Source organism: Muscardinus avellanarius (assembly GCF_963383645.1).
Source record: "Muscardinus avellanarius genome assembly, chromosome: 18".
Taxonomy (NCBI): Eukaryota; Metazoa; Chordata; class Mammalia; order Rodentia; family Gliridae; genus Muscardinus; species Muscardinus avellanarius.
This window is the reverse complement of record NC_137804.1, coordinates 28,286,936-28,299,945: the sequence shown is the minus strand read 5'-3', so window position 1 is coordinate 28,299,945 and position 13,010 is coordinate 28,286,936. Positions and strand designations below refer to the sequence as shown.

Below are 13,010 nucleotides of genomic sequence, written 5' to 3'. Positions count from 1 at the left end.
TGACCTCTCACCTAAAACAGAGTCAGGGCAACTAAGAGGGCTGTAGAGTGGCACTCACCAACCTGTCATAGGCCATCCAGCCGCCCTGCAGAAGGTTCACAGGCTTTGAACTCCTATCTTCATTTCAAGGTCTTCAGCTCAGCTTCATCTCCTTGCTTTCACTCTGAAACTGACTGCCTGGCCTAGAATAATTTCCTTGCCGCAGCAGCTGCATGCCCCGGACAAGTTCTTTGCCTGGTCAGTAACCTTACCTGACCACTTGAAGTGATGCACTGTATTTTTGTCTCCTCTCTGCCTTTCTTCTTGGTAGGCCCCTTAGAAACCCTCTGAATTCTTAACTCTTTCTTAACCTCTCTATCACCTACATAGCATTGTGTCCAGGGAGGTGTGTGATTTGTTACAGATGTTAGTAATTAAGTTTGGAATGGAATAGAAGAACTGTGCTGGTCACAGTCATGACACCTAGTGAACCCTAAGTGTTTTGGTGAATTAAAGTCAATAAAAATAGTATAGCTCATGAGCTTATTGTTATACAATGCATTCTGACATTGTAGAGATATACAAGTGTCCTGTCTATGTTAATGGCGTAGCTCTCTGGGGATAGAATCCTTTAGGCAATGTTCTGTGTGTCATTTCACACTGAGTTCCCAGGCTGAGGCACAGACTAAGGATGGTTTTAATTCACCACAGAAGAAAGCCAAGATGCAGAGAAATTAGGATTTGCCCAGCACCAAGCAGCTGGAGTAGGAAACCATGGATTGAAACCCTTATCCTTGGGTTCTGGGGCCAATTAACACAATGCATCAGAAGCTTCTGAGGTCAGAGGTTAAGTTACCTGTTTCTTGGGGTCCTACTCAGGTCCTGGTGGTGTCTTGGTGGCCTAACAGGTTCTCAACAAATATTCATTAAACTAAATTGAACAGAAGTGATGGAAAAGGAGGCTATAGCCAGGAAAGGCCCTGTTGGGCAGACCCCTCACCAACACCAATGCTTTGTTACCTAGGCTGTGACATACCTTATCTGAGGGGAAAATGTTCTGCCTTCATAGCTAGTCAGTGAATTCGCCTCTGACTGCAGATTGAACTAAGGGGCATTGTAGCTGGAAAATATCTTCAGTGCTCTGACATCTCTGCTGTTGTGAGTGCGCCCAGGAAAGGCTATATGGAAGGCTGAGACCGAATTGTATCTACCACTGACTGAGCACTCTGGGGCAGCTGATTTTTCTTGTTGTGGAAATCAAATGTTAGCCCTTCAAGTCAGTTAGCAGTATAATCCCTATTCATCCTAGACTGTCTTTTGGAAAGTTAAAGACAGTTCCATTGTCCACAAAGAAAATAACTCAGTTCCCTCCATGGCAGGTTTCCCTGAGGGGATTTTCAAGTTTTGTGGCTTAATAGACTTGATTTTGATAATCAACCCTAAAACATTCCCAAGGTGCCTATAGACAGAAGGCCATTCTTTAAAATGCTAAATTGTTTAGAAAGAATTGCTTGGGTTGAAATATCAAGCCAACTTCTCTTCTGACCTGCTCCTGAGCCACCTTGGCTGTGGGGCAGCCCTTTGAGCAAAGTTTGGCCCTTTTCATCTTCAGCAGCTTTGCAAGTGTGACCCTTTGGCAAATTCAGCCTTTGGTGTGGAAGGAGATGAACATTAGTTTGGAAATCAGTCATGCACGTTGATAACAGGTATTCATTTAATCAGACCCAAATTGACAACAGGTATCTCTTGTGGAAACAAAGATAATTTGCTATTGATTGGGATTGTGTCTCCTGATGTAAACCACAGGCTTATTTTGTCTTGTGAAAGACCCTGTAGCCTTTTACAATCTGAAGGAGACAGGAAAGAGGAGGAGCAAAGGAAGAGACAGCCCCACGTGGGCATGAGATGTGTGTGCTCTATTGTTGTTACCTGCTTCTCTGGAAACCGTATAGATTAGCTTTTATAATCCACTTTGAGATGTTTGCAGTTTTTAAAGCAAGAGCAATCTTTGCAGCTTTCAGGCAGAAGGTCATTTTATACAAAACATTCATTCGTGTGCAACAAAGCTTATTTTTTTTACAGGAACAAAGGAATAATGGAGGCTCCTTAAAAGCTGTTTTACTCCGAAGAACGATCATCTTGATAGTTGTTGATTTATATGTGCCACTTCTTTTGGAATTGGAAAGTGAAAACATTTGTATCAATAAGGATTACGGAATGTCATTAAGCCGGCAAACATGACTCTGACTACGGCCGCCACTGGTGGGGCAGGAGGGGCTCTCCCTAGTTTGCTCGGTGTCTGCTTGCACCCCTCTCACCAGATTCTTCCTTTTGGGCTGCTTCCTGGCCTGATGGTGGTCCAGCCATTGATGTGGCCCTTGTGCAGCTCTCTGTGTGCTAGCTGTTTGTAGAAACAAGTCTCTAATTGCTGTTTCCAGATCATTTTCTTACCTCCAAAACTTAGTTCTAAATGCTCCCTTGGCTGAAGCATCTTCTCAGCACAGCCTTTATCCCACAGGCATCCCCTTTGCCTTCGGAGAACTCCCAGTGCCCCATATTCCTGCTTTGGGGAGGCTTCCTTAGCCCCCAGCATCCTATGCCACATATCCCCTTATACTGAAATAGCCAATTTCCTTGTGTGTGTCTCTTACTCCTCTGTAAAGCACTTTGGGCCTAAACCAATGGATTCTGACACTTGACTCAATAAAGAAGAAGTTGAAATTAGTCCTAGGGAGAGATCAGTCTCATTTTGTTTGGTTCCTGAAGACATCTTATTTTTTTGTTGTTACATTATACTTAGACACAATAGTGAGATTCCTACTGATATATTGCTGTATGCACACAGCAGTTGGGTCTGTTTTCTTCCCTGTGAATTGCCTTTTCCTCTTCCTCTGTCCCCATTCCTTTCCTCTACTTTACTGGTTAATCTCCTGTTTTCATGAAGTTTCTTTCCTTTTTTTTTCTCTCTGGCTTCCACGTATGATAGAAACATGGGACCCTTGACTTTCTGAGTCTGGCTGATCTGGCTTAGCATTATGTTCTCCAGTTCCATCCATTTTCTTGCAGACAACATAATTTTGTCCTTCTGTGTGCCTGAGTAAATCTCCTTTGAGTGTATATATATGCCACATTTTTTTTTATCCATTATTTGTTAACTGATACCTAGATTGGTTCTACAATTTGACTCTTGTGACTTGTGCTACTGTAAACATGGGTATTCAAGTATCACTGTAATACTCTGACTCTAATTCTTGTGGATAATCTGTTGGTGTGTTAACAGCTCTTACTGAGGATAGAGACGTTCCTTTTGTTTCTGGAATCTATTGCATTTGAAATGGGTGACTGAGGAAAGGACCTGTGTCTCACTTTTGTGGACTCTCAGCATGCCATGTTCTAGACCTGCTATGTAACATGCGTCTGCACTAGTCCCAGGCACACACTCTTTTTCTTATTTACTCTTTTTCTTGCAGTAGTGGGGATTGAACCCAGGGGCATTGTACCTTTGAGTTATACCCTCAGCCCTATTTTTTATTCTTTATTTTGAAACTTGTTTCCACTAAATTGCAGAGGGCCTCGCTAATTACCTGAGGATAGTGGTGAACCTGACCCTCCTGTCTTAGGCTCTCAAATACTGGATTACAAACATGTGCCACCGTGCCTGGCTTTCGGGCACACACTCTTAATTGATAGACAAAAGGTATAATTCTCCCCCCTCCCCATCAAACTAGCCCTTAAAAGCCACTGAATCTAGGATTAGAAAAAAATGAATCATGTCACATTGGGTACTGTTGTGACAGTAATTGCTACTCCTCCTGAATTATACCTTTTGGTCATTTTCTATACATTTAGTTCTTGTTTGATATTGTAATATCTAGCTCTGGAATGTAGGATAATTAATTAACTAGCTTCACCTTAATATCAATATATCCCACATCTATGTTAGTTATGATACGTTTTTTTTTAGAGTTTCCCTGGTTGAAATTAATCCTTATTTGAGAGAGGATTATTTCATTCCAGGAAAATGGCAATAAAATTCCTAGTCTGAACATTAAATGCATAGTTGCAAAATATTAGATGAAAATCAACAAACATATTAGGTGCTTTGAAATCTTTGTTAAACATCTTACTGTAATGTGTTTTATAAGCCAAAGATTTTTGATTTAACAGGAGAAGTAAAAATAACGTCTTACTTTGCTATTCCATATGGTTTTTATAGTATTGTTTTGTTTTAAGGATTTTCCCCCATAATTGTTCCTCTCACCATTGAAGGGATTTTTATTAAAGAATTTTAAAATTTGTACTCAGTTTATTCATTGTGATGGAATCAGCCATTGTCCCTCTCACCACTGAAGGGATTTTTATTAAAGAGGTTTCATTTTTATTTATTTTTTTGTTTGTGCCGGTTTGTTTGTTGTGATAGCATCAGTAGGAGTCAAGCGATACTTTCCTTCGAGTATGTGACCACATTTTTCATTACTTTCCTCATATCTCCCTGCACATTTCTTTTTCTCTTTTTTCCCCTTGTTAAGTCAAAGTGACTCGGAACAACAACAAAAAAATATGAGTAGAACAAAAAAAAATTTTTTTTCTTCTTCTGATTCAGTTTTTATTTTGATTTGGTGTCTGATTTTTTTCCTGTCTGGACCATGACGAAAAGTTTGACCTTTGTGATGTCTTGATTTAAGTGTTTGAGAGGAGCCAGGAGATTGCATTCTGCAGTGTGGTACAGATATACATAGGGTTGTCATCACAAGAAATCAGATGTGATTTTCAATGAAGCGTTTTAATATCCCTACTGATCTTCTGGGCAGCTTCCCTACCATAGCTGTAACTGCTATTCATGGTTCATGGTGTCGAGCATTGTTTATTTATAAAGATAGCTCTTGTTTGTATTTATTTCATTAAAAGAGAAGTATAATGTAGAAATTCAGAAAGTCAGTGCCTGTACTCTTGAATTACAACCTGTTAGCTGGTAGATGCTTTGTTTGAAGGACAGGATATATATTCTAGTACCTAGTTATTATTTTATTGAGTAAGGCAATGCTATGGCATTAAAGAAGAAAAAAATACCCCATGAGCAAAACTGCTGTTTTCTTTTCCCTCAAACTCAGTCTGAAGTCTGGAGTCTTCAAAGCCGTTTCTACTTCTACTGCTCATTTTTAATTAAAAACCACATTCACAATTCTATAATCCCATCTGCAGATTCAAAAAGGGAATTCATATAAGAGAAAATTAACTTATTATTATTAAAAGTACACTGCCTTTCTAATAGATATAATAGATTAACCGATTCTCCAGGCTCAGTGGTGGTTCCTTACACAATAACTAAAATATTAGCAAATTTAATGGATTTTTCTTGCCTGCAAGTGATAATCAAACTTTATTTCTTAAAACATACTTCATTTGACTTCAGTTATAAGAATATTTGCTCAATAAAAAGAAGGCAGAGGCTATTATTTTTACTGGCAAGTGTCAGAATTTGAAACTGAAGGGTCTAGACTTTTTTCTTTTTCTTTTTGCGGGTCTGGGGATGGAACCCAGGGACATTTGACCTCTGAGCTACACTCCCTGCCCTACTTTTTATTCTTTATTTTGAAACCAGGTCTCACTGAGTTGCAGAGGGCCTCACTAAGTAGCTGAGGCTGTCCGCGAACCGTGATCCTCCATGCTGGGAATGGAGGGATTAATTCGGGAGGATGTAATCCCGAATGCTGGGATTACAAGTGTGCGCCACCATGCCCGGCTAGACTTTTTAGATAAGGAATCAGTTTGTAGGAACTTCTATCCCCATGACTCTGTCGTAGCTAAATTTATGGCACACTCTTTCCTTCTTGAATAACATTTCTCCTACTATCCTTTGTTCCAGCTACAGGGTACATAGTTCTGGGTACCCTCGTGCGCATTGAGCATAAGGGCAGACTGTGTCCCCAGGGCCCTCGCATTCTTCCAGAAAACATAGGGCTGGCCCCCATTGGCCTGATGGGCGGGTTGGGATCATCTGGTGGCTGTCTGCGCAAAGTGATGTCCTTCTGTGACAGAGTCCTGTCTAAAGCACTCATTTGCTTCACATGAGACAACTATTACCTGTAGCTGCCACTTGACTACCTTCTCTTGAATCTTATTTTCTAAATCTTCAGAGTGAGAATAATGGGGAGAATATCTCTCTGCACACAAGAAGTATGTGAGATAAATTTAGCTTTACAAAGGCACTAAGTGGATCTGACTTGAAAATGAACATAAAACATGGCCATCAGTATCCGATTTTCCTGTCCTCTCTTTGCCCAGAGAGAAGTCAGCACTCGGGCTGCTACTAGCACTTAATATGAAGTTACTGAATTGTTTCTCTGTGTGTTATGTTCTTGGCCTAACCATTGTGTTTCGGTGTTTGTGTCTCAAATACACTTTATGTTATATTAGATAGAAATACGTTATACAGAATGTGTGATTGCACAGTGTGCATACACATCCACAAGTATACATGAAATACATTTTATAAGCCAGGCCTGGTAGTGCACGCCTGGAATCCATTACTTGGGAGACTTAGGAGGATTGCAGGTTTGCAGACAGCCTCAGTAATTTGGCAATGCTCTCAGCAACCTAGTGAGGCTCTATTTCAAAACAACAACAACAAAAGGGCTGGAGGTATAGCTCAGAGGTAAAATGCTTCCGGGTTCAATCCCTGTACTACAAAATAGGAGAGAAACATGCAGACTATTTGGTGTATGCTCATGATCATGATCATTTCAATTTGCCAACATTGCCATCTTGGTAAAGTTTTTTTTTATCCCTTCCCAATTCTTTACTTTTTTCAATATTATCTGTCTTGGTCATTGCGAAGTTTTACTTTGTTCTTATTTTTTGATCACTTGGCCATTTCATCAAAGCTTTTGTCCCACTCTGGATTCTCAGAGTGCTTAGACACCATTGAAAAATTTTCCCAGGTATTTAAATAGATGTTCAAAATGCATGACTTGTTTAGATAAGTGTTCAGACATGCATAATATTTATACACACTCCATAAAGCTCAATATGTAACTATTTCACAATATATACATAAAAATTCTAAATCTATTTATGAAGGTTAAGAGAATAAACTTTCAAAAGCATAGATTTCTTCTATGACTGTCTGTCACTCATCTGTCAGAATCCATGTGGATTTATCTGAAGATTATACCATGTAATCCAGAAAGGCTTGCAAGCTTCATTGACTAGGACGATTCCAAGACAGCTGTGACCCAGCAAAGGATCCGCCCTAATTTCTCTTTTTTTCTGTTTCTTATCCTCTCCATCTTATGTATATTTTATGCAAATAATTAATTTTATGTTTTAAAGTGAAAATACATATATACAAAGATTTGTGTGGAGAGGGGCTACTGAGGGGTGAATCTAGAGGCTCTCTACCTCTGAGGTATATCTCCAGCTCTTTTTCTTTTTTATTTTGAGATAGAGTATGGCCAAGTTGCTGAGGTTAGCCTCAAACTTGAGATCTTCCTGCCCTGACCTTCCAAGTTGCTGGGATTATGGGTGTGTGTAACTGAGCCCGGCTATGCACTTTGTTTTTTTAAAGATAAATGAGAGCTAAGATACTCTGTGGGGCTGGTGGGGCTCTCTAAGGCACTGGGAATAAGAGTAAGGATGGGTGTGGGATGTGTGCTATTTTAAGCCTGTGATTCTGAGACTTTAGCAACATCAGAACCACAGGGAGGATTTGTTAGACCAGATTACTGGGCCCACCCTTAGAGTGAGCCTCTGATTTAGTAGGACTGGAAGAAGCTTGATAGTCTGCATTTCTGGCAAGTTTCTAGGTTAAACCCGTGTTGCCGTAGAGTACTACAATTTGAGAACCATTGCTCTCCAGTCAAAAATTTGTGTATTTAAAATGAGGACATGGAGATCCAGAGAGGAGAAGGGGCTTTCCTAAGATCTCATAACTGTAGTGAATTAAGATCTGAACCAGAATAAGAACCAGGTCTTTGGCTCTGACTCTCATATATTTTCTGGAGATCTGTTCTTGGATAAATCAGAGGCAAAGCCCTTCCTGACTTGACTTACTGATGGTGTATGGAAGACTGGGTTTCTACCCATTTCCTGATTACTGTTTTGGGGGCAGCACTGTTTCCACTGGCCCCTGTCTTTCCATGTCCCATGGCAAAAGAGGGCTTTGGTGTGCATAATGTTGCCCCAAATTATGTCCATACTCCTAATTCATGGGACACTTGTTTGTTGATTTACGACCATTTATAGATGAGCACTAATATCACCAGTTTTCAAACATGGACTATTAATCTCAGGTCTATGTTATGTCAAGCAAAAGGCAAATTAAAGACCACATTGGCTACAAAAGTAAACATGGAAAAAAATAGAAATGGCTGAACTTTTACTGGATCTGAAGATTTTGCTTTACATTACATGAAATTTCTATGAAATATTATTTCACTAAGTAAGTCTTCTGCAATATCCTGTAGCCTGGTGAGAAATGTCTTTTTGTTGGCCAATTCAAATGAAAGTTAAAATAATTTTGATAGTTGATGAATTGCCTTTAAATGAAGACATGTCATAAAATTGTTTTTCCAAGAATATGAATCTGTCAAATTTAGTTGGCTAAGTAGAATAATAAGAGTTGTGCTCATGTGAGTCCTGACTGTTCATTTAATTTTGGTGATTTCATTATTGGGATGCAGATTCTCAAAATGGCAGTGGTGTACCATAAAATGCAAGTAACTATCATCTGAGGACCATATGGCAAAATTGTTTGCCAAAAGATCAACCTTGAATGATTGAGCATATTAAAATAAGTACTTTTTTCCAAACCATTGAGAAAGAACCTTGATCTGCTTAGAGCTGGACTTAGTTCAACTCAATAAATCTTGATTTAGTACCTTCTCTCTACTTAAGGCATGTTCTGTGTTCTAGGTAGGTTTTGGATCTGTATTGTGTCTTCAAATTAGTATGAAAATGAATGCAGAATGTGCATGCATTTATAGATATAAATAACAACCAGTATTTATTGGAGGAGTTATACTTGAATCATTAAAGTAGAAGCTGAATGTTGCTACGACGGAATTATCTTCAGTTTCATGGGAGCAAAGGCACTAGACCTCAATGCATATATTATGAGATAATCTGTCTTTTTTGGACAATGGGGAAAATCCAGTCTTTTCATGTCATACAGATGGAGTCTAGGCCACAGTTCTGATCTTGAATCTCCTTCTCTCTTTTCAGCGTCTTGTGGAGGCTGCAGAAGAGGCACACCTGAAACATGAATTTGATGCTGACTTACAGGTACCTGATTATTGTTTGAGTTACATATATATATAATTAGGAGAAAAAGCCTTTTGAGATGATGATACAGAGTTGAAATACATCTCTGTCTTCTCTTAAGTTATTCTTCTCAGGTATTTTGTACCAGTGACAGAAAGCTGACTAATACACCTTGGGAATCCTGGAGCCACTTTAGAATATCTTAGTTATAAGTGACAAAAACTTAGATCAACTTAAACCAGAGTGTAACAATGAATAAATAAGAATTCATGAGTATGCTGACAATAAATGGGCAAATAAATGGATAAACAGATAAATATATAAATAAGAGAAGTAGATAACCAATATGTAGAAAAAATGATGGAGTTGGATAATTGTGGTCATAATTGCTTCGGCAAAGATCTTTAATGGATACTAAAGCTGGTAGGTAAGAATATGATGATGAACAGGACATTTGTAGCCTCAAACTAGCTGCCCACACATTATTTATTAATTATAAAGGCATAAATAACAACTTTGCTCTGAAGAAACCTTGCAGATACCACCTCAAACCAGTAATCAGTGTTACTAATAATGAGACCATTAGTCAGCTTTTCATGCTGGTGGCAAAATGTGTGAGAAAGTCAAGGCTGAATTCTTGGTGACTTGGCCCCATCACTGTGGGTTTAGGGTAAGTCAGAACATTATGGTGGGGAGCACTTGCTCAGCTCATGGCAGCCAGAAATCAGAGAGAGAGAGAGAGAGAGAGAGAGAGAGAGAGAGAGAGAGAGAGAGGGAGGGAGGGAGGGAGGGAGAGGGAGAGGGAGAGGGAGAGGGGGGAGGGGGGAGGGGGGAGGGGGGGAGGGGAGGGGGAGAGGGGGAGGGGGAGAGGGAGAGAGAGAGAGAGAGAGAGGGAGAGACAGACAGAGACAGACAGAGACACCAGGGACAAGATACAGTCCCCAAGGGCAGTTACCCTAGGACTCTTTTCAAATAGATCTCACCTCCCTCAGTTTCTAACACCTCCCAATAGTCCATTCAGCTATAACCCATCCATGGATTAGTTTTCTGACTAGGTTACAATCCTCAGGACCCAGTCACTTCCCGAAAGCCCTCTCTGAACACTGCTGCACTGTAAACCAAGCCTTCAACAGGTGAGCCCTTGGGGGACACACCAGAACCAACCATAGCAGTGTCAGAGTGCCTCTGAGTGTCTCCAGATGTGATGATCTAGAATGCAGTGTCACTGACGTGGAATTCTTGCCCAAATGTGTAGTCTGATTCTCATCATGATAAAGCATTGGTGGAACATAGAGGAACATTCTAAAGAGTAACTTACTGAATGCTCTTCTTAAAGGTCAAGAAAGACAAAGACATGTGATTGAGGACGTGTTCCAAGTTAAGACATTGAGAACACATGCCAACTAGATGCAGCATGTGATTTTTAGTTGGAACCCAAACCAAAAAGACAGATTTGAATGTGGGCTGAGCATAATAATAACTTTAAATTAACGTGGGCTCTGTTACTGTGATTATGTTAGAGACCATCCTTATTCTTGTTTTTATTTGAGTCAAGTGTTGAGATTCATGGGTCCAATAGGAAAAAATGAATTATCAGGATTGAAAAATATTGCTGGAAGTCAGGACTGTTTTGGAAAATCTGATATTGATAACTGGTTTTTATAGTCAGTTTCACTCTGAGATTAGTTTTCTACTAAGCAGAGGTGGGGTGGGATATGGGAGGGGTTGGTATGATTGATTTTAGGGGATCATTTGTTCTTTAGCAGAGAAAAAAAATGTCCAGGGGTTTAGTACAACTAATGTAGTAGTGCACTATTCTTTTTGTATCTGTCTAAAGCTATTATTGTTTTCAAGAGTGTTCTGGTTTCTTACTATTGAAGCTTTACAATAAAATTAAGGTGTCACCATCTATGTAGTTATATTTAGCAATTTTTGTGTGCTTTTAGGATTTTGATTCATAGAGAAATGTTCCAAGGTTATAAAGCAAGGTTATAAAACAAAAAAAAAATTAAGGTGTCACATGACTGATTCCATTTGTCATGCATTGGGATCTTTACTTCTTAAAAAAATAAAGAAAAAATAGACACAGCAAGTGAGTTTCAGTTTTTTTGTTCTCTTCGGAACAAGAATGTAGTCTGGTATGTTCCCCTACATTACCCATTCTATATGTAAACAAAAGAACCTCAGAGGGTACCACTGTAATCGAACACAAGTGTAGATGTTGAAATAATCTGTCATTATAAAGCATCATTCACTCTCTGGACCTTAGGCAGCAGAGAAATCTTGGGGGTCAGAGCAACCCTGTGCACTTTGGTGGAAACTTGTGAAGAAAGGCCTTTGATGAAATGGCTGTGCGTGGAAGAATCCAGCCCTGCTTACCTGGAGACTTCAAAGCTGCTGAAGTTCTGAAGCTATTAAATGTGATTCTGTTAACAGTGCAGGTGTGAGGCCCGTTGCTGTTATTGAGGTATCAGGCTTGTGCACTGGCTGTGGGTTTATTGCAGTGATGGTCCATTAGAGCTGATCAATTGTTAATATGGGCTCTGTTGACCTCTCTGCAACCCCTGACAGAGGATTGTTTTTATAAAAAAAAAATCAGACTATCTGCTCATGGTGAAATAATGCTAAAGAGACCATACACCGTTAGCTCAGAAGGAATGGGAAGTCTGCTTCCTACAGGAAAAAAAAGTGTTTTTGTGAAATTTATTTCTTAAATTGTGAAGCTTCAAATCTCCTAAATTTTAGCTTCCTTGTTCTCCAAACAGAAAAGAGATGGTGTATCTCACCCTTCTCTCACTTTAGATCAGAGTCATCATATCATTACAACATTCATGTGCTTTCAAAGTGAATTAGTAGCCAGGTTTTTTTGTGGTTTTTTTTTTTTTTTGTGGTATTGGGGTTCCTGGAAGCCCTTCTACCTCCGGGCTACTCTCCCAGACCTATTTTTACATTTTTATTTGGAAACAGGGTCTCCTAAGCCAGCGCGTGCAGCTGGCTTTGAACCTGCGTGATCCTCCTGTCTCTGCCTCCCAAGCACGGGGATTACAAGCGTGCGCCACCGCACCCAGCTAGTAGCCAGGTTTTTAATCCCAGGTTTTAAACACATTTTTAATCCCAGTATTTGGGAAGTTGATACATGAGGATTGTAGGTTTGTGGCCAACCTCCATAACTTAATGAGACCCTATTTCAAAATAAAAGAGTAAAATAGGGTTGGAGGTGGTGTAGCTTGGAAGTAGAATGCCCCTGAGTTTCATCCCCAGTAAAACACACACACACACACACACACACACACACACACACACACACACACAACTACTATTTTTTTTATTGGTAGAATCATCAAAAGTCGCCCCCCAAAAAGTTATGCCTTCTTTATTATCAGTGTTTTGTTTCCTATTTAAGTGTTTTTAGAGGCTTAACTTTTTGTCTATAGGCTCATGGCCTTGGCATCTTCATCCCCTCTGTAATGTTCTTGCATATGATATTAGACTATTAGTTTTTAACAAAAACATATTGGAGCAATGGGAAATATAAAGACTCTAGTGGACAGCATGTGTGGACTACCCAAAATGTAGAATCTTCTGTAGAAACTAGCTCTGCCTGGACTTCATTGGCTGTATAACTTTCTTATGAACACAGGGTTCATTTCAGTCCTTTGGCTTGTCCCCATTTATTGTGGCTTATGGGTTCAAAATTGCCTTTCTCTTGGCTTTGTTTTTATTCCCTGATGTCTCCTTTAGGGCAATTTTTAGTTATTAGTGATATTAAG

General features: G+C 39.6%; 1 protein-coding gene across 1 annotated transcript in view; it reads left to right on the top strand.

Annotated features, from left to right (window-relative positions):
* The window catches only part of CACNA2D3 (calcium voltage-gated channel auxiliary subunit alpha2delta 3), a gene marked incomplete at both ends in the record, with an annotated part of 933,053 nt that overhangs the window by 296,504 nt on the left and 623,539 nt on the right, over positions 1-13,010 (top strand). The window contains one exon of the mRNA XM_080715370.1: positions 9,202-9,261. Coding sequence (XP_080571496.1) covers positions 9,202-9,261 — 60 coding nt within the window. The remainder of the gene's footprint in view (positions 1-9,201; positions 9,262-13,010) is intronic.